This window comes from Triticum urartu, chromosome 2A (assembly GCF_056163025.1).
Source record: "Triticum urartu cultivar PI428250 chromosome 2A, HENAU_Tu73, whole genome shotgun sequence".
Classification (NCBI taxonomy): domain Eukaryota; kingdom Viridiplantae; phylum Streptophyta; class Magnoliopsida; order Poales; family Poaceae; genus Triticum; species Triticum urartu.
Window position 1 is genome coordinate 654,790,521 of NC_141874.1, and position 20,765 is coordinate 654,811,285.

At 45.6% G+C, this 20,765-nt stretch overlaps 2 protein-coding genes across 2 annotated transcripts; both read left to right on the forward strand.

Annotated features, from left to right (window-relative positions):
* The first annotated feature begins 16,557 nt into the window (after positions 1-16,557).
* LOC147986449 (uncharacterized) lies at positions 16,558-17,955 on the forward strand. The gene is made up of 2 exons (XM_087540052.1): positions 16,558-17,546; positions 17,634-17,955. Exons 1-2 carry the CDS (start codon positions 16,558-16,560, stop codon positions 17,953-17,955), a joined length of 1,311 nt encoding a protein of 436 aa, XP_087396178.1.
* A 1,456-nt stretch (positions 17,956-19,411) lies between these two features.
* LOC147986450 (uncharacterized) lies at positions 19,412-19,981 on the forward strand. The gene is made up of 2 exons (XM_087540053.1): positions 19,412-19,588; positions 19,679-19,981. Exons 1-2 carry the CDS (start codon positions 19,412-19,414, stop codon positions 19,979-19,981), a joined length of 480 nt encoding a protein of 159 aa, XP_087396179.1.
* Positions 19,982-20,765: the final 784 nt, after the last annotated feature.

Sequence of the window (20,765 nt, forward strand, 5' to 3'; positions counted from 1 at the left end):
GAATAGGGCAGGAGAGCTTGAATATCAATTGTTCTTTAATAAACATCATCCTGAGACTATTACCTTGCCTGCTCCTACTTTGTTTGATTTGACTGTAGGCAAGTACCTTGTTCCGTTGACGGCTATCCAAGCCTATCGGAACCCTGCACCAGCCGAGGAGCCAGAACCAGAACCACAATTTGATCCTTCACGACAGTCTAACTATCAGTGGGATCCGGAGATGATTGCCAGACAGTGGCAATCGGAGCCTTCTTCTTCCTCATCACAGTACGACCCCAACAACTATTATTATGGATATCAGCCAGGCCAGCCGTGGCCATAGGCCAACTTAGGCCAAAAGCCTAAGCTTGTGGGAGTACGTATTTCTCACCGACATTACATTTATGTTCACACACACTCATTGCTAAATGTCGGTGCTCATACTTTTTCATTGTATCATCCATGCTAGTTTATTTCCTTTTATGCTTTCTTCTTGTGTGTTTAATAAACCTTAAGAAAAACCAAAAAAAATTAGTTGTAGCTTTTAATTAATTTACTTTCCATGCTTGTAGTAGTAATTAAAAAGAAAACCCAAAAATATTTCATGTTCTTCTTTTGCTTGTTGGGAGCTTTCCCGTGTAAATAGTTTTATTTCTTTTCTTTTCTTTGGGGGTCAGTAGGAGAAGACCATGATTAAATTGTTGAAGTGGCTCTCATATGCATTATTGTTTATCTGACAAAAGAGCCCATATTGCTTTGCCTTCTCCTGTTTATTGAATGCTCGCAGATTCCAGCTTAGTCCAATGCATGTGCACTCTTATTATTATTCACATTGTTCGGTCGTGCAAGTGAAAGGCAATTAGGATGATATATGATGGACTGAGTGAGATAAGAAAATCTGGTATGAACTCGACCTCTTTTGTTTTTGTAAATATGATGAGTTCATCGTTCTTGATTCAGCTTGTTATGAATAAACATGTTTGCAATGACAATTAGAGATCATAGTTGCTTGTGCCATGCTTTATTAGCTATGAGTTATAATGGTTTACCTTGCGTGCCAGCTTGCTATTAAAATGGTTATGATGTGGTATGATAGGGTGGTATCCTCCTCTGAATGATTTAAGTGACTTGACTTGGCACATGTTCACGCATGTAGTTGAAACAAATCAACATAGCCTTCACGATATTTATGTTCATGGTGGATTATATCCTACTCATGCTTGCATCCAATGTTTATTAATTTTAATGCATGTACATGGCTGTTGTCGCTCTCTAGTTGGTTGCTTCCCAGTCTTTTGCTAGCCTTCACCTGTACTAAGCGGAAATACTGCTTGTGCATCCAAATCCCTTAAACCCCAAAGTTATTCCAGATGAGTCCACTATACCTTCCTATATGCGGTATCTACCTGCCGTTCCAAGTAAATTTGTATGTGCCAAACTCTAAACCTTCAAATATCATCCTGTTTTGTATGCTCGAATAGCTCATGTATCAACTAGGGTTGTCTGTATCTTCCATGTTAGGCGGGTTATTCTCAAGAGGAGTGGACTCCGCTCCTCACTCACGAGATAAATGACTGGTCACCGGGATGCGCAGTCCCATGCTTTATGCAAACTAAATTAAAATAATTGCAAACAAAACTCCCCGTGGGACCTGATGTATGTTGGAGGCACTCGTTGTTTCGAGCAAGCCATGGATTGATGTTTGTTGGTGGAGGGGGAGTATAAACTTAACCATTCTGTTTGGGAACCGCCTATAATGTGTGTAGCATGGAAGATATCGCCATCTCTTGGTTGTTACGTTGACAATGGAAGTATACCACTCAAAATGTTATTCACCTCTATTTCAAAACCGAGCTCTGGCACCTCTACAAATCCCTACTTCCCTCTGCGAAGGGCCTATCTATTTACTTTTATGCTGAGTCATCACCCTCTTATTAAAAAGCACCAGTTGGAGAGCACCGCTGTCATTTGCATTCATTATTGTTAGTTTACATTGGGTGTGACTATGATTGGATCTCTTTTACCATGAATTACAATGTCTAGTCAGTCCTTGATCTTTAAAGGTGCTCCGCATTTATGTTTTGCGGTCTCAGAAAGGGCTAGCGAGATACCATCTTGTTATATCATATTATGATTGTTTTGAGAAAGTGTTGTCATCCGAGTTTTATTATTATGGCTTTATAGTTGATTACGCTATTGATATGAGTAAACATGAGACCTGATAATTATTGCAAATATGGTTAGTTATAATCTTTGCTGAAAACTTGAATGCTAGCTTGACATATTTACAACAACAAGAGCAAACAGAGTTTGTAAAAGTTTTTCTTTATTTCTTTCGGTTTGTCAACTGAATTGCTTGAGGACAAGCAAGGGTTTAAGATTGGGGGAGTTGATACGTCTCCGTAATATCTACTTTTCCAAACACTTTTGCCCTTGTTTTGGACTCTAACTTGTATGATTTGAATGGAACTAACCCGGACTGACGCTGTTTTCAGCAGAATTGCCATGATGTTGTTTTATGTGCAGAAAACAAAAGTTCTCGGAATGACCTGAAACTCCACGGAATATCTTACAATAAATAATAAAAAATCCTCGCCAAAGATGAAGACCAGGGGGCCCACACCCTTATCATGAGGGTGGGTGCGCCCCCCCTAGGGCGCGCCCCCTACCTCGTGGGCCCCCTGGAGACCCCCCGCCTCCAACTCCAACTCCAACTCTATATAACTGCTTTCGGGGAGAAAAAATAGGGGAGAAGAAATCATCACGTTTTACGATACGGAGCCGCCGCCAAGCCCTAAAACCTCTTGGGAGGGCTGATCTGGAGTCCGTTCGGGGCTCCGGAGAGGGGGATTCGTCGCCATCGTCATCATCAACCATCCTCCATCACCAATTTCATGATGCTCACCGCCGTGCATAAGTAATTCCATCATAGGCTTGCTGGACGGTGATGGGTTGGATGAGATTCACCATGTAATCGAGTTAGTTTTGATAGGGTTTGATCCCTAGTATCCACTATGTTCTGAGATTGATGTTGCTATGACTTTGCTATGCTTAATGCTTGTCATTAGGGCCCGAGTGCCATGATTTCAGATCTGAACCTATTATGTTTTCATCAATATATGAGAGTTCTAGATCCTATCTTGCAAGTCTATAGTCACCTATTATGTGTTATGATCCGTTAACCCCGAAGTGACAATAATCGGGATACTTACCGGTGATGACCGTAGTTTGAGGAGTTCATGTATTCACTATGTGCTAATGCTTTGTTCCGGTTCTCTATTAAAAGGAGGCCTTAATATCCCTTAGTTTCCATTAGGACCCCGCTGCCACGGGAGGGTAGGACAAAAGATGTCATGCAAGTTCTTTTCCAAAAGCACGTATGACTATATTCGGAATACATGCCTACATTACATTGACGAATTGGAGCTAGTTCTGTGTCACCCTATGTTATGACTGTTACATGATGAACCGCATCCGACATAAATATGCATCATTGATCCAATGCCTATGAGCTTTCCATATACTGGTTTACGCTTATTTACTTTCCCGTTGCTATTATTACAATCACTACAAAATACCAAAAACATTACTTTGCTTTCATTACTCTTTTGTTACCGTTACCATCACTATCATATTACTTTGCTACTAAACACTTTGCTGTAGATACTAAGTTTCCAGGTGTGGTTGAATTGACAACTCAGCTGCTAATACTAGAGAATATTCTTTGGCTCCCGTTGTGTCGAATCAATAAATTTGGGTTGAATACTCTACCCTCGAAAGCTGTTGCGATCCCCTATACTTGTGGGTTATCAAGCGTGTCCAGCGGCTCCTTGATGCGGCTGCCGAGTAGCACGAGGCCGGCTACTGCACTGAGGCGCCGCAACGACAAAATGACGATCTACCTCCCCACCGGGACCAAGGCGCGACCTCTCGGACGCCGACTGGTGACGTCCGCGGGAGAAGAGACAAGGACCCGACTGCTAGCCGCAGCCAGACTCGCATCACCATTGAGCACGACCAAGACGGCCGCCCGAGAGGAGTGGAATGAGGGGATGACTCTCCGCCTCCTCCCCCTCGAAGGGAAAGGCGCGTCACCCCGCCACCTATTGAGCACCCGACACTCGGCGACTGCCTTCGCCGTCGAGAGGGAGTCGGAGAGAACGATGCCCGCCACCGGATCAAACATCTCCACCGATCCCTGGCGCTAGAAGAAGAATATGAGTTGGGTCCGCCGTGTTTCGGCCCCCGCATTCGAGACGAGCCCTTCCCCAGAGGGTTCACGCTCCCAAGAGACACGCCCAAATACACCCGCTCCGTGAAGCCGGAGGACTGGTTGGTTGACTACTCCACAACCGTCAGCATAGCAAACGGCAACAAGCGCGTTGCTGTAAAGTACGTTCCGCTCATGCTCCAGGGCACAGCCCGGACATGGCTGAATAGTCTGAAGCCCCGTAGCATCAACAGTTGGGTTGACTTCACCGAAGCCTTCATCCGCAACTTCACCAGAATGTACAAGCGGCCGCCCAAGCCTCGCCAGCTCTCCTTGTGCGTGCAAGGCCCCAACGAGTCGACTTGCGACTACCTCACGCGCTGGGCCGAGCTCCGCAATTCTTGCGAGGCCGTGCATGAGGTGCAGGCCATCGAGTACTTTACCACTGGGTGCTGAGAGGTCACCCTCCTCAAGCACCGACTCCTCTGCGACGAGCCGGCGAACCTCGACGAGCTGCTAGTCATAGCAGATAAATATGCCACAGCCGACTCCTCCATGAAGGCGGATATCCAAGTTGACGCCTCTGGCTAAGTAGCCCCTCAGCCTCCCCAAACCCCGGCTGGAGACACCAATCGGTGTCAATAGCAGAGCGACCACAAGCGCAAGGCCACAGAGCCGGCTTCCACCAGCCGGCAGGTGGCGACAGTCAAAGACCAACAGCCGGAAGGGTAGCCTCCGTCCAAACGCCAGAAGGGCGACAAGTCCAATTGGTTGTCGGATTTCTCATATGAGCAGACTCTAGATGCACCCTGCAAATTCCATATTGGTGCGAAGCCATCCAACCACACCAGTCTGAAGTGCCATTGGCTCACCAGGATCGCCAAGGGAGACGGCCTTCCGCCTCCTCCGCCTGCTGGGCAGCAGCCGCCTCCTCCGCCCCAGCAGCCGGCGGTCAGACCAGTCGGAGCCATACAAGATGAGTACCCTGAAGAGCATGAAGCTTATGTCGTGTTCACTAGCGTGGCCGACGATAAGCACAGCCGGCGACAACGACACCAAGAAGTGAATGCAGTAACGTCCAAGACCCTCGAGTTCATGCATTGGTCCGAGAAGCCCATCAACTGGAGCAGGGCCGACCACCCGGATGTGATGCCCAATCCGGGTTCCTACGCCCTGGTTTTGGATGTCACCTTTTCTACCGATAAGCGAGCTGCTAGGTTTTCCCGAGTTCTGATAGATGGCGGCAGCAGCATCAACATTCTGTACAAGGATACCATGGAGAAGTTAGGAATCAGACAAAGGCAGCTTCAGTCCAGCCGGACTGTATTCCATGGCATAGTTCCTAGCCTTTCCTGCTCATCAATCGGCAAGATCCAGATAGACGTCCTCTTTGGAGACAAAGATCACTTCCGCCGAGAGCCAATCTGGTTCGAAGTGGTGGACCTCAAGATCCCATACCATGCGCTACTTGGCCGACCTGCTTTGGCCAAGTTTATGGCGGTCCCCCACTATGCCTACCTCAAGATGAAGATGCCGAGTTCCAAGGGCATTCTGACCATAGCCGGCGACTACAAGAAGCCGTCCGCCTGCGTAGCCGAGAGCAGTCGGTTGGCCAAGTCCCTCGTGATTGCAGCTGAGAAGCGGCTCCTTGACCAGGTTGTGGCGATGGCAGGCAAGCGGCCGGAGATGTCGCTCGATCCCAAGGAGTCGGAAGCTGAGGGCTCGTTCAAGACGGCCAAAGAGACAAAGAAGATTCCCTTGGACCCGGAGCACCCGAAGAGGTATGCTGTCGTAGGTGCAAACCTCGACAGCAAATAGGAAGGCGAGCTCGTCGATTTCCTCCGTGAGAATCGGGACATCTTTGCATGGTCCCCAAAGACATGCCAGGTGTCCGAACGGATTTTGCCGAGCACAAGTTACACGTCCGGCCTGATGCCAAACCAGTCAGGAAGCCCTTGCGCCGCCTGTTAGAAGAGAAGAGAAGAGTCATTGAAGAAGAGATAGCCCGACTGCTAGCAGATGGCTTCATCATGGAGGTGTTCTTTCCAGAATGGCTGGCCAACCCAGTCCTTGTGCTGAAGAAAAACAAGCAGTGGCGTATGTGTATTCATTACACCAGCCTCAACAAAGCATGCCCCAAGGACCCGTTCGCTTTGCCGAGAATCGACCAAGTGATAGACTCCACAGCCGGATGCGAGCTGTTGAGCTTTTTGGATGCATATTCAGGATATCACCAGATCAAGCTGAAACCGGCCGACAGACTGAAGACCGCCTTAATCACACCATTTGGAGCCTTCTGCTACTTGACCATGACGTTCGGCTTGAGGAATGCCGGCGCCACGTTTCAACGTTGCATGCATAAGTGCCTCCTCAAGCAACTCGGCAGAAACGCCCATGTTTACGTGGACGATGTGGTGTGAAGAGGGAGAAGCGTGGAACGCTGCTAGAAGACCTCAAAGAGACCTTTGAGAACCTACGCCGGTTTCAAATCAAGCTCAACCCAGAGAAATGCGTCTTTGGAGTACCAGCCGGCCAGCTTCTTGGATTCCTGGTCTCAGAACGCGGCATAGAGTGCAACCCTGTGAAGATCAAGGCCACCGAGAGGATGGAAGTACCCACCCGACTATTGGACGTGCAGAAGTTCACTGTTGTTTGGCATCCATCAGCCGATTCATCAGTCGGCTGGGCGAGAAGGCTCTTCCCCTGTACCAGTTCATGAAGAAGACCACCTTTTTCGAGTGGAACGACAAGGCGGACGAAGCTTTCCTCCAACTCAAAAAGATGTTGACTACTCCACCTGTTCTGGTGGCTCCGACTCCTAAGGAGCCTATGCTCCTCTACATCGCCGCCACCAGCCGAGTGGTCAACACAGTCATCGTGGTAGAGCGCAAGGAGGAAGGCAAGGCACTACCAGTCCAGAGACCGGTATATTATTTGAGTGAAGTACTGTTGACCTCCAAGCAAAACTACCCCCACTACCAGAAGATGTGCTGTGGCGTGCACTTTGCCATCAAGAGATTGAAGCCGTATTTTCAAGAGCACCCAATCACTATGGTCTGCACAGCTCCACTGGCCGAGATCATCGGAAGCCGAGATGCTTCGGGCCGAGTGGCCAAATGGGCCATAGATTTGGCCCCCTACACCATCTACTACCAGCCTCGCACCGCCATCAAGTCACAAGCGCTGGCTGACTTCCTCGTCGATAGGGCCGAGACCCAGTACCTGCCGCCAGCACCCAACTCCACCCATTGGCGGATGCATTTTGATGATTCCAAGATGCGCACCGGTTAGGGAGCCGACATCGTCCTCACCTCTCCCAAAGGCGACAAGCTCAAATATGTGCTGCAAATCCATTTTGCCGCCTCCAACAACGTCACCGAATACGAGGCACTCATTCACGGGCTACGGCTTGCCCAAGAGCTCGACATTCGTCGGATCCTGTGCTATGGTGACTCTGCCTTGGTGGTCCAGCAGCCGTCAGGCGACTGGGACGCCAAGGATGCAAACATGGCGAGCTACCGCTTCCTCGTACAGCAACTCAGTGGATATTTTGAAGGGTGCGAGTTTATCCATGTGAAAAGAAACGAGAACAAGCAAGCAGATGCCCTGGCATGAATTGGCTCCATCCGTCAAGCAATGCCAACCGGCGTCGCCCTTCCACGCCTCCTCAAGCCGTCTATTAGGCCATCGCTAAAGTCAGATTCTATCTTTGTGTCGGCTCCTACAAGCAGCCCGGGGGCTGCGGCAGTCGCACCCGGCCCGGGGACTATAGCGGCCAGCCCGGGGATTGCAGAGCTCGGCCAGGGGACTGCACCAATCGGCTCGGGGACTTCGTCGACCCAGCAAGCGGCTGCCGACTCCAAACCGCCGCCTCCCGGCCCAACCGCCCTCGTCCAAGTTGCAGTCCTAACAGTCGAAGAAATCGCAACACCTTCATGGGCCCAGCCCATCCTCAATTTCCTGGTGAACAAAGAGCTGCCGACTGATGAGATCTCGGCCCGGCAAGTGCAACACCGGGCAGCATCTTACACCATAGTCAACAGAGAGCTTGTGAGGCGCAGTGTCACTGGTGTCTACCAGCGCTGCGTGGAGCCGGAGCAAGTCCAAGCGATTCTCAAAGACATCTATCAAGGTGAGTGTGGCCACCACGCGGCTTCAAGAGCACTTGTCGCCAAAGCCTTCCGCCATGGTTTTTTCTGGCCGACTACTCTAGAAGATGCCAAGGACTTGGTCCAAAGATGCAAAGGGTGCCAGAAATTCCGTTCCAAGCCACATCAGCTGGCTTCTGCACTCAAGACTATTCCCATTGCCTGGCCCTTTGCTGTCTGGGGCCTGGACATGGTGGGACCGTTCAAAACTGCGCGAGGCGACATGACTCATCTGCTTGTCGCGGTGGACAAGTTCACCAAGTGGATAGAAGCAAAACCAATCAATAAGTTGAACGGTCCAACTGCTGTGACTTTCATCTCTGACATCACCGTCCGGTACGGCATACCGCACAACATCATCACTGACAATGGCACAAACTTTACCAAAGGCAACTTGGCTCGTTTCTTCACGACGCAGGGCATCCGACTGGACTTAGAGTCCGTTGCCCATCCGCAGTCAAACGGCCAGGTGGAGCGAGCAAACAGCCTCATCTTGTCCGGCATCAACCCTCGACTGGTCGAGCCTTTGGAACGGTCGGCCGGCTGCTGGCTTGACGAGCTACCGACCGTCCTCTGGAGTCTGCGCACAACTCCGAACAAGTCAACTGGCTTTACGCCTTTCTTCCTCGTCTACGGTGCCGAAGCCGTCATCCCAACGGACATTGAATTCGACTCCCCTCGAGTCACCATGTACACCGAAGAGGAGGCAGAATAAGCATGACAAGACGGCGTCGATCTGCTGGAAGAGGGCCGGCTGCTGGCACTCAGCCGGTCCATCATCTACCAGCAAAGCCTACACCGTTACTACAATAGGAAGGTCAAGCCGAGTTCTTTCCAAGAAGGAGACCTTGTGCTCTGGCTGATCCAGCGAACAGCCGGCCAGCACAAGCTCCCAGCGCCTTGGGAAGGCCCCTTCATCATCAGCAAAGTGTTGGGCAACGACTCCTACTACCTGATCGACGCTCAGAAGCCTCGAGCACGCAAGAGAGACGACTCCGGCAAGGAGACGGAGCGGCCATGGAATGCAAATCTCTTCCGAAGATTTTACAGTTAAATGCAGTATGTACCACACTACCTTTTGTACTAAAGTACGAAGACTCTGGGTCCCCCGAGAAGAGCTCGGGGACTGCCCTATTTTCTCTATGCGATAAGAATTATGCCTCTGAGTATGTCATTTTTTTGTTATGCCGCCTGGCACCGGGTTCGACTAGTTGGCCCGGGGACTTGCCGTCTCGTTCTATGCAATGCTTCCTGTAGCCGGACAAGTAATGTGTGGCACTTAAGCTGTCTCCTGCCAGAAGCCGCAGCTCGTAGAGCGACTGCATGGTGGGCAGGAGCAAGGTAGAAAGGGTGCCCACATGAAAAATGGCTAAGGACACAAAGCATGTGCATAGTCTAAGCCGGCTTCCCGCCTTTTACGACCGACTGTTGAGCAGCCGGCCCGCCGTTTTGTATTCAACTCGCTAAAGAGCTCTAATGGCTAAGTACTTGCCTTCCCAAAAGTAGCTAAGTACTTGACCCAGCAACAGTCCGCAGAGCGGTTGTTTGGCTGGCAAGACGGCAACCAAGGGAAGGCGGCAAAGGAAAAAGCCAAAGAGCAATGAGCAAGGAAAGATAGAACTCGGAATAATATTTACATAGTAAAGGCCCTTGGTCGATCTTCAACTAAAGTTCAAGATACACCCCGCGGGTGGAATTGTGCAAAAAATAACAAGTTCATCGAGACTGATAGACAGGTGAAGTAAAAGATAAAATGGCGGCCTAGGAAGCGGCAGAAGGGCTCGGAGGATCGGAGGAGTCGGCAGTTGATACGTCCATTTTGCATCATGCTTTTATATCGATATTTATTGCATTATGGACTGTTATTTCACTTTATGTCACAATACTTATGGCTATTCTCTCTTATTTTACAAGCTTTACATAAGGAGGGAGAATGCCGGCAGCTGGAATTCTGGGCTGGAAAAGGAGCAAATATTAGAGACCTATTCTGTGCAACTCCAAAAGTCCTGAAACTCCACGGAACATCTTAAAATAAATAAAGAAAAATGCTCGCCAAAGATGAAGGCCGGGGGCCCATACCCTGCTCACGAGGGTGGGGGGCGCCCCCCCCCCCAGGGCGCGCCCCTACCTCGTGGGCCCCCTGGTGGCTCTCCGACGTCCATCTTCTCCTATATGAAGTCTTTCGATGAGAAAAAAATAAGGAGGAACTTTTCGGGATGAGACTCCGCCGCCACGAGGTGGAACCTTGGCGGATCCAATCTAGAGCTCCGGCAGAGCTATTCTGCCGGGGAAACTTCCCTCCGAGAGTGGGAAATCATCACCATCATCATCACCAACGCTCCTCTCATCGGGAGAGGGCAATCTCCATCAACATCTTCACCAGCACCATCTCATCTCCAAACCCTAGTTCATCTCTTGTATCCAATTCTTGTCTCAAAGTCCGGGATTGGTGCTAGTAGGTTGCTAGTAGTGTTGATTACTCCTTGTAGTTGATGCTAGTTGGTTTATTTGGTGGAAGATCATATGTTCAGATCCTATATGCATATTATTACCCCTCTGATTATGAACGTGAATATGCTTTGTGAGTAATTACATTTGTTCCCGAGGACAAGGGAGAAGTCTTGCTATTAGTAGTCATGTGAATTTGGTAGTCGTTTGATATTTTGATAATATGTATGTTGTCTAGCCTCTAGTGGTGTTATGTGAACGTCGACTACATAACACTTCACCATTATTTGGGCCTAGAGGAGGGCATTGGGAAGTAATAAGTAGATGATGGGTTGCTAGAGTGACATAAGCTTAAACCCTAGTTTATGCGTTGCTTCGTAAGGGGCTGATTTGGATCCACATGTTTCATGCTATGGTTAGGTTTACCTTAATACTTTTGTTGTAGTTGCGGATGCTTGCAATAGAGGTTAATCATAAGTGGGATTCTTGTTCAAGTAAGAACAACACCCAAGCACCGGTCCACCCACATATCAAATTATCAAAGTATCGAACACGAATCATATGAACGTGATGAAAACTAGCTTGATGATACCCCCTCCGGCGGAGCTTCGGAACAGGCCCCAAGATGGGATCTCGTGGATACAGAAAGTTGCGGCGGTGGAATTAGGTTTTTGGCTCCGTATCTGATCGTTTGGGGGTACGTAGGTATATATAGGAGGAAGGAGTACGTCGGTGGAGAAATAGGGGGCCCACGAGGGTGGAGGGCGCGCCTGGGGGGGGGGGGGGTAGGCGCGCCCCCTACCTTGTGGCCTCCTCCTTTGTTTCTTGACGTGGGGTCCAAGTCTCATGTATCATATTCGGTGAGAAAATCACGTTCCCGAAGGTTTCATTCCGTTTGGAATCCATTTGATATTCCTTTTCTTCGAAACCCTAAAATAGGCAAAAAAACAGCAATTCTGGGTTGGGCCTCCAGTTAATAGGTTAGTCCCAAAAATAATATAAAAGTGGAAAATAAAGCCAAATAATGTCCAAAACAGTATATAATATAGCATGGAGCAATCAAAAATTATAGCTACGTTGGAGACGTATCAAGCATCCCCAAGCTTAATTCCTGCTCGTCCTGGAGTAGGTAAATGATAAAAACAGAATTTTTGATGCGGAGTGCTACTTGGCATAATTTTAATGTAATTCTTCTTAATTGTGGTATGAATATTCAGATCCGAAAGATTCAAGATAAAATTTTATATTTACATAAAAATAATAATACTTCAAGCATACTAACAAAGCAATCATGTCTTCTCAAAATAACATGGCCAAAGAAAGTTATCCCTACAAAATCATATAGTCTGGCTATGCTCTATCTTCACCACACAAAGTATTTAAATCATGCACAACCCCGATGACAATCCAAGCAATTGTTTCATACTTTTGACATTCTCAAAACTTTTTCAATCTTCACGCAATACATGAGCGTGAGCCATGGATATAGCACTATAGGTGGAATAGAATGGTGGTTGTGGAGAAGACAAAAAGGGAGAAGATAGTCTCACATCAACTAGGTGTATCAACGGGCTATGGAGATTCCCATTAATAGATATCAATGTGAGTGAGTAGGGATTTCCATGCAACGGATGCACTAGAGCTATAAGTATATGAAATCTCAAAAAGAAACTAAGTGGGTGTGCATCCAACTTGCTTGCTCATGAAGACCTAGGGAAATTTGAGGAAGCCCATCATTGGAATATACAAGCCAAGTTCTATAATGAAAAATTCCCACTAGTATCTGAAAGTGACGAAATGAGAGACTCTCTACTATGAAGATCATGGTGCCACTTTGAAACACAAGTGTGGTAAAAGGATAGTAGCATTGCCCCTTCTCTCTTTTTCTCTCATTTTTTTATTTGGGCCTTTTCTCTTTTTTTATGGCCTCTTTTCATTCTTTTTCTTTTTTTTCTTTTTCGTCCGGAGTCTTATCCCGACTTGTGGGGGAATCATAGTCTCCATTATCCTTTCCTCACTTGGGACAATGCTCTAATAATGATGATCATCACACTTTTATTTTCTTACAACTCAACAATTACAACTCGATACTTAGAACAAAATATGACTCTATATGAATGATTCCGGCGGTGTACCGGGATATGCAATGACTCATGAGTGACATGTATGAAATAATTATGAATGGTGGCTTTGCCACAAATACGATGTCAACTACATGATCATGCTAAGCAATATGACAATGATGGAGTGTGTCATAATAAACGGAATAGTGGAAAGTTGCACGACAATATATCTCGGAATGGCTATGGAAATGCCATAATATGTAGGTATGGTGGCTGTTTTGAGGAAGGTATACGGTGGGTGTATGATACCGGCGAAAGGTGTGCGGTATTAGAGAGGCTAGCAATGGTGGAAGGAAGAAAAAGTGCGTATAATCCATGGACTCAACATTAGTCATAAAGAACTCATATACTTATTGCAAAAATCTACAAGTTATCAAAGCAAAGTATTACGTGCATGCTCCTAGGGGGATAGATTGGTAGGAAAAGACCATCGCTCGTCCCCGACCGCCACTCATAAGGAATACAATCAATAAATAAATCATGCTCCGACCTCATCACATAACGGTTCACCATACGTGCATGCTACGGGAATCACAAACCTTAACACAAGTATTTCTCAAATTCACAACTACTCAAATAGCACAACTTTAATATCACCATCTTCATATCTCAAAACAATTATCAAGCATTAAAATTCTCATAGTATTCAATACACTCATAAGAGAATTTTATTATTAATTTTGTATACCTAGCATATAAGGATTTTTAAACAAAATTACCATGCTATTTAAGACTCTCATAATAATCTAAGTGAAGCATGAGAGATCAATAGTTTCTATAAACAAATCCACCACTGTGCTCTAAAAGATATAAGTGAAGTACTAGAGCAAGACTATATAACTCAAAAGATATAAGCGAAGCACATAGAGTATTCTAACAAATTCCAAATCATGTATGGCTCTCTCAAAAGGTGTGTACAGCAAGGATGATTGTGGTAAACTAAAAAATAAAGAATCAAATAATACAAGACGCTCCAAGGAAAACACATATCATGTGGTGAATAAAAATATAGCTCCAAGTAAAGTTACCGATAGAAGTAGACGAAAGAGGGGATGCCTTCCGGAGCATCCCCAAGCTTTGGCTTTTTGGTCTCCTTAGATTATCTTGGGGGTGCCATGGTCATCCCCAAGCTTAGGCTCTTGCAACTCCTTGTTCCATAATCCATCAAATCTTTACCCAAAACTTGAAAACTTCACAACACAAAACTCAAAGTAGAAAATCTCGTGAGCTCCGTTAGTTAAAGAAAACAAAAGACCACTTCAAGTTACTGTAATTAAATCATTCTTTATTTATATGGGATATTTAAATTAGTGCCCTTGGTTCCTTAGTTGTGCTCACTTTTCCCCATGCTCCAAACATTTGCTCACTTTTCCCCTCTTCCTTAGCTGAAACTCTCACAAATGCTCATAGCGGGCGTTTGCTGTCTTGACCGTCCATTGACCGTTAATTGCTGACGAGTGGGGCCGAGTCTTCGTCCGACTGTTGCTTGCTGACGTGTGGGACCGCAAGGGGACATGTATTGGGCAGCTTGTCTGAATGTGAAATAGATCTAGACAGGCCGCACTGCATCGCGCCGCCCCGCCCCCTCCGCCGGTGTCGTGTCGCGTCCACCTCAGTTGTTTCCTCCACCCTATGCCCTATTCCGTTCGTCGGTGACGCCGCGTCTGCGCCAGATATAGCCCACCTCCCCATCTGGGATTACATAGCGATGTTGAGTGAGGACGCCCGAAATGCAGTCGACCCTGGAGAGGATTGGGTCGAATCCGCGACAGATAATTCATGGATTAAACCTGGGTAAGCATTGTTTCCTCTCGAATTGACATTCTAAGTCGTATTGTAGGCCGTATTTGACTTCTGTTTGCTTGAATCGTTCGAATTTGTGCTCGATTTTACCCGGCTAACTGAAGCCTTTGTTTCCTTCCCCCAACAAAACAGGATTGATCCCGCGCTGGCTTTCCGACTGGTGATTAGAATGGAAACTAGTGTGCTGCATGGTACTAAACCGCATTTGATTTCATCATTTTTCTATCCCAAAGTGGTAGAAACCAGCATATCTTTCAAAGATTTGCAAGCCGAGCTCCGAAACACCTATCCCTGGAGTGATGCCGATGCTGTTGAACTGAATTACTTCAGCAGTGACGAGCAAAGATTTCTCCCACTAACTTGCGACGATTATATGCCGTTGCTTTTTGCTAGGATTGCTGGATGCCGATTCGGTAAACTCCAAATCAATGTGATTCAGCCACGCGCAGAACGGGCGAAGGGGAAGGGAGTTCAGACATCATCTGTCTGTGCTAATAGCCAGCACCCTGGCACTCCTTGTAGGTCGACACCAAGTAAAGCAAGTGGTTCATCGAGCCACAACATGCCTATTGCCAATTCTGGTTCCGATTCACCTGCTGCTTCTCGTGTACCTTCTGCAGTTGGTGTAGAAGAAGATGCAGAACCTGACGAGGCAGTGCCTACAAATGATGATGAAGACGAGATGATGTTTCCTGAACTGGTCGATGTAGCCAGTCAGCAAGCAGTGGATGACGAATATATGGAGGAGCCCATCAGCCAAGCTAGGTTTGATGACACTGACGATGAAGAGAAGGTGGAGAACATGGACAGTTTAGTCGAGGATGAATACGATGGTGATGACATGCCAACAATTGAGTGGAACCGGGAAAAACCCGAGCTTATTGTAGGTACCATTTTCTAATCAGTGGTGGACTGTCGGAATGCAGTGACAACATGGTGCATTATATCTGAAAACACCTATAAGATTAAAAGGAGTGAGCCAGCAAGGTTCACAGTTTTTTGTCCATATCCTAGGTGTAGGTGGAAGTTGCATGCATCTCGTATGAGAAAGAGCAAATATGTCCAGGTAATCCAAGTTCAGTTAGTAATTTAGTTTCAGATCGTTGAGTAAGGTTTCTTAACTGTTTTTTACCCTTTTATTTTGTTTCAGATAAATAAAAACCCACACAAGCACACCTGTCCACCTGGAGGGGGAGGGGGGAAGGCCAAAACCAAGCTAGCAAAAACTAGGTGGGTGGCAGATGCTATATTGGATTGGCTGAGAGAAGAACCTGGACTTGGTCCAACAACACTCCATGGGAACCTTTTTGAGAAGTACAAGATAGAAATTCCTTACATGAGAATTTTCATTGCTAGGGAAAAGGCTCTTGACAGAATTAATGGTCAATGAAATGACAGTTTTCAGCTGCTTTACACTTTCAAAGCTGAAGTGGAGATGGCAAGTCCAGGGAGTGTTGTAGAGATTGTCAAGCATACAGTTCCATTCAAAATAAAAGGGAAGTCATTTCAGAAGGAGTGCTTCAGAAGGGCTTTTGTTTGTTTCAAGGCTTGCTGGCAGGGGTTTCTAGATGGTTGCAGGCCCTATTTGGCTGTAGATGCTACACATTTGACTGGAAGATGGAGAGGACAGCTAGTAGCAGATTCTGCAGTTGATGGACACAACTGGCTATTCCCAGTTGCATTTGGTGTGGTGGAGGCAGAGTCTGAGGAAAGTTGGGTCTGGTTTCTGCAGCAGTTGCGCAACATTATAGGCACACCCCCAGGTTTAGCTATACACACAGATGCTTGCAAGGGTTTAAAGAGTGCAGTGGAAATTGTATTCCTTGGAGTGGAGCATAGGGAATCTATGCGACACCTAGCGCATAATTTGAAAAAGAAGTTCAAAGGTAAAGTTTATGATGAGAACTTATGGCCAGCATCATACACATGCAGCGAAAGGAAGCATGAACACCATTTGAGAGTGTTGTATGCTCAAAATCCTCTTGTGAAGGAGTACATGGATGCACATCATGGCAAGATGTGGTCAAGAAGCAAATTCAACGAAATCTGCAAAGTAGATTATGTGACCAGTAACCTTGCAGAATGCTTCAATTCAAAGTTCAAGTCAGTGAAAGGGCTCTTGTTGTGGCAAGCATTTGACAAGATGAGGCAAATGATCATGATAAAGATGGCTCTTCGCAAAAGAATTGCAGAAACACAATATGTTGGTCATCAAATGCTCCCATCGCTGATTAAGGCATTGCACTTGAAGGCAAGAGGACTGAAGATGAAATGTATTCGATCTGGTACATATGAGGGAGAGGTTACATATACTGACACTAAAAATAGGGTATGGAGGTATCCTGTGAACCTAAGTACTAGAGAATGTACTTGTAGGCAATGGCAGATCTGTGGGAAGCCATGCATACATGGCCTACATCTGATGACCATTATCGGGGGTGCAGATGGTGAAGTTGATCAATATTGCTCTGAGTATTTCTCTGTTGCCAAATTTCTGGCTGCTTATGCTGACAATGTGCCTGCACTATTGGGGAAAGATCAATGGAACATAGTAGATCCATGGTTCAAACTCCACCCTCCTGTCATTACTAGACCACCAGGAAGACCAAGGAACCAGAGGATTAGAGCAGGTGAGGAGGGTCGTCTACCAAAGAAGCGTGCTTGCAAAAAATGTGGAGTTCTGGGGCATATTGCTAGGCTTTGTACCAATGCAGTGGATGCATCATTTGGAGAGGAGGAAAGATGGACATCAGCCAATGATGAGGAGAATGCAGCAGCAATGGAGATTGAAGATACAGTGGAGAATGCAGCAGCAAATGAAGCATCTTGGTATGTGTTTGCATTTGTAGAATGCAGCTACCCTTTTGTTTGCATTTGTTCTCTTTTTTGCCTATGGCTTCTAATTTTATTTACCAGCTCTAGGGAGAAAAGGCCAAGAGATGAAGAAGTAGAAGATTTTGAAACCATGGCCTTTGATGGTTTTGAAGCTATAAGAGGGGAAGAGGAGGGGGAAATTTTTCCAATTGTGCCTTTAAAGATTACTGAACCCATAGATGACCGTCAAATGGTCGTCAAGTGCTCGGCGAGTGGAACTACTCCATCAGCACCTCCACGGGGAAAACCCCAAGTAAAGCCCAAGATCAAAAGGAACAAGAGTCTGAAAGAAAAGAGCATCTCAACTAGGGAAACCAGGAGCAAGACGGTGAAGCCAGCTGCAAACACAAGGAGCAAGTCAAAAATTTGAATTAAGTTGTCGGGAAATGTTTGTGTTGTCAATTTGAGGGCGAGTCGATCACTTAAAACTTGGTAGATTTGTATTAAGATGTTGGCATCTTAAAACTTGGTAGATTTGAGCTACTATGAAAAGTTATCAGTTGTAATAATGTTGCTTCTACTTTGGTTTCTTATTTGAGTCAGAATTCAAATTTTCATCAAAATTTGAATTTAAATCAATATTTGAATTTGGGCCAAATTTTGGATTCGAGCCAAAGTTGAAGTTGAACATTGGAGGTTCATTGCTCTGTGCGGTGTATTTGATCGAGCATTTGAAGTCCAATGTTCATAGGTGAACAGTACGAATGAGAAATGTGCTAGAAACGAGCTCGAAAGCTAGGGTAAACAACCCTATTTGAAATCAAGTTTTTTTTGACCTTGCCTAAATGAGGCATATATATTTTTATTAACACTTGTTCCATATATATAGGGTAAAAACAAAGTCTCACTATTTATTGATTAATATTCATATTACTATATTTTTTTTGAAAAAATATGCTTTTAATTCAAAACCGTCAAATAACACGTTTTAGATATGAAAATGAAAAATTAAGTTCGGATCCTTCTTATTCACTCCAAAATGAAGCTAAGGAAATTTTTCTGATTTTTTTGAATTATTTTGATTTTTTTCAAACCCTAAACCCTCTCTCCCTATTCTACGAACTCCGAACATGTTCATAGGTGATAGCTCATTTGTGTGAAGCCTTTTTTCATGAAAATGACCTACACCAAGTTTATATTTTTTTTCTCATAACCTTGTCACATATGACGGCTATGTGTGCAAGAATTACAACATTTTGATTTTTTTTGAATTTTTTAAAAACATTTGAACTTGATTTCGGTAGATCACTTCAAAACATGATTTTTCAAAAAAACGCCCCTATACCTAGTTTATATTTTTTATGGTAACTAGGTCTCATAAACGGACAAACTACGTTTGTTTTATATTTTTGCGATTTTTTCTAATTTAGTTATGGACATTTGAAATCTGGTCAAACCCTAATAACCCCGTTGACTCACTCATAACCCTGCAGAAATGCTCCAAACCCTAGCGTCGAACGTCCGCCGTCGGATCCTACCAAGCGCCAAACACCACCCGTCAGATGTGGGGCAGGCATGCGCGATCCGCGTGATGCATCCTGAATGGCTACTGCACTGTCCTTCTCGGGTTTTTACGATCTGCCCCACTTTACATATGAAATTGTATTTTTCGCACATGACCACCACATGTCAGTGTTAAGAGTTGGTTCAAATATTCAAACTGCAAAATACAACGTGGCAAATCGTCAATATAGCTTCCCCTTCTCCTCTTCTCCATTTGACAGACAAAGGCATCGAGCAGATCGAGCAATTCCTCTGTTTCTTTCCCCCATCTTCTCGTTCTTCTTCCTCTCGAGAAATTCCTCTGTTTCTTCCTCTCGGGCAATATGTCGACCTCCTCATCAGCCCCCCGTTTCACGTGGCCGGTGTATGGTCCAGTGCCGATGACTCGATACACTGACTGCCCACGGACTGCGCCACTGAAGCGATTGACTTCGAAGGAGGAGAAGAATGGGAACTTTGGGCGCGAGTTCGTCAAATGCGAGAGCAAGCTGGAGGGGCAGGTTAGATCTGAGTTTTCGTCGCATCCTTTATCTCTAATTTCTCAAAAAATCTGTCAGATTTGGATTTAGGTTACATGATTTCGTTTTCAGATCGTGAAGAAATGCCACCATTTCGAGTGGATGGATGATTACATCCAGAGGCTTCAAGGGTTGGGCTTGCTGGATTCGAGGGGGAATGCAATCCGTGAGTTCAATCTGCCCCATGACAGTGCAGCTCCGGCAGCAGCAACGCGTCCAGAATACCCGATGGTGGTAGATGTCGAACTGAAGACAAAATTGAAGAAGATGAACAAGAACTTCAAGCAGCTGATTGAGTTGAAGAAGCAATCCAATCTGATAGCTTTAGGAATACTTGCTCTAGGAATTGTTTACTTGATGGCCATCTCTCGTTAGAGATATTTGTCTACTGTTGTTGCCACTGTTTAGCAATCCAAGTCTGTTTATCTCAAATGCAACTATGTTTAGTGCAACTATTGATCTCTGAATGTATGCAGTTTACTGTTAAGTTTCGACACTTTTAGTTTCGGTAGAAGACAACTACCAGTTCAGTGATAGGATTATTTTGTTAGCTAATAACCTCGAGTGTTGGATCATACCCTAGCTCGTCAGATGACAGTAAGAAGTACTTGAGCAGCATAAGGGATATACATCAAGTTCATCTCTTCTCTCTCGCACTTGCCAAACTTCTGTCCTCGAGTTCGTCAGTTCTGCTAGAAAAAAAACCTAGTTCATGGGCCCAAAGAGAATCAAGCTGCAATAGACCCACAAAGGATAAATGAGGCCCAGAAACAAGCAATGTTTCTTTTTTTGTTTAGGAACGATTGCTTTGTTCTTTTTTGTTTTTGCTTGAATTTTTTCATTAATTTGATTGCCCAATCTCTTCTATATCATTAAGGAATTTTTTTGGCTTTCCTTTATGGGTCCCTTCATTTTTTAGAATCAAAGTATTTGCAAACCGCAGTATTATTATGCCTAGCGAACCAATACTTCATGATTGGAAAAAGAGGTCCAACCCTCTTTTTATATACTTCAAACATAGTGTAGTTAAAACTACACTTTTGACTAAATCCAAACATCTCAAAGTATTTGATACTTCAATATTTCTGAAAACCAAAGTATTCTTGGAATACCTAAAAAATACAGAGCTCTCAAACCAAACCGTGTACAAATGTACAAT

What these genes read in the sequence shown, in the direction of transcription:
- LOC147986450 (XM_087540053.1), top strand. Translation starts at nt 19,412, where the DNA reads ATGTCGACCTCCTCATCAGCCCCCCGTTTCACGTGGCCGGTGTATGGT. An exon ending in AGAGCAAGCTGGAGGGGCAG is followed by an intron (nt 19,589 to 19,678) that starts GTTAGATCTGAG and finishes TTTCGTTTTCAG; the next exon opens with ATCGTGAAGAAATGCCACCA.
- LOC147986449 (XM_087540052.1), top strand. Translation starts at nt 16,558, where the DNA reads ATGCGACACCTAGCGCATAATTTGAAAAAGAAGTTCAAAGGTAAAGTT. An exon ending in AATGAAGCATCTTGGTATGT is followed by an intron (nt 17,547 to 17,633) that starts GTTTGCATTTGT and finishes TACCAGCTCTAG; the next exon opens with GGAGAAAAGGCCAAGAGATG.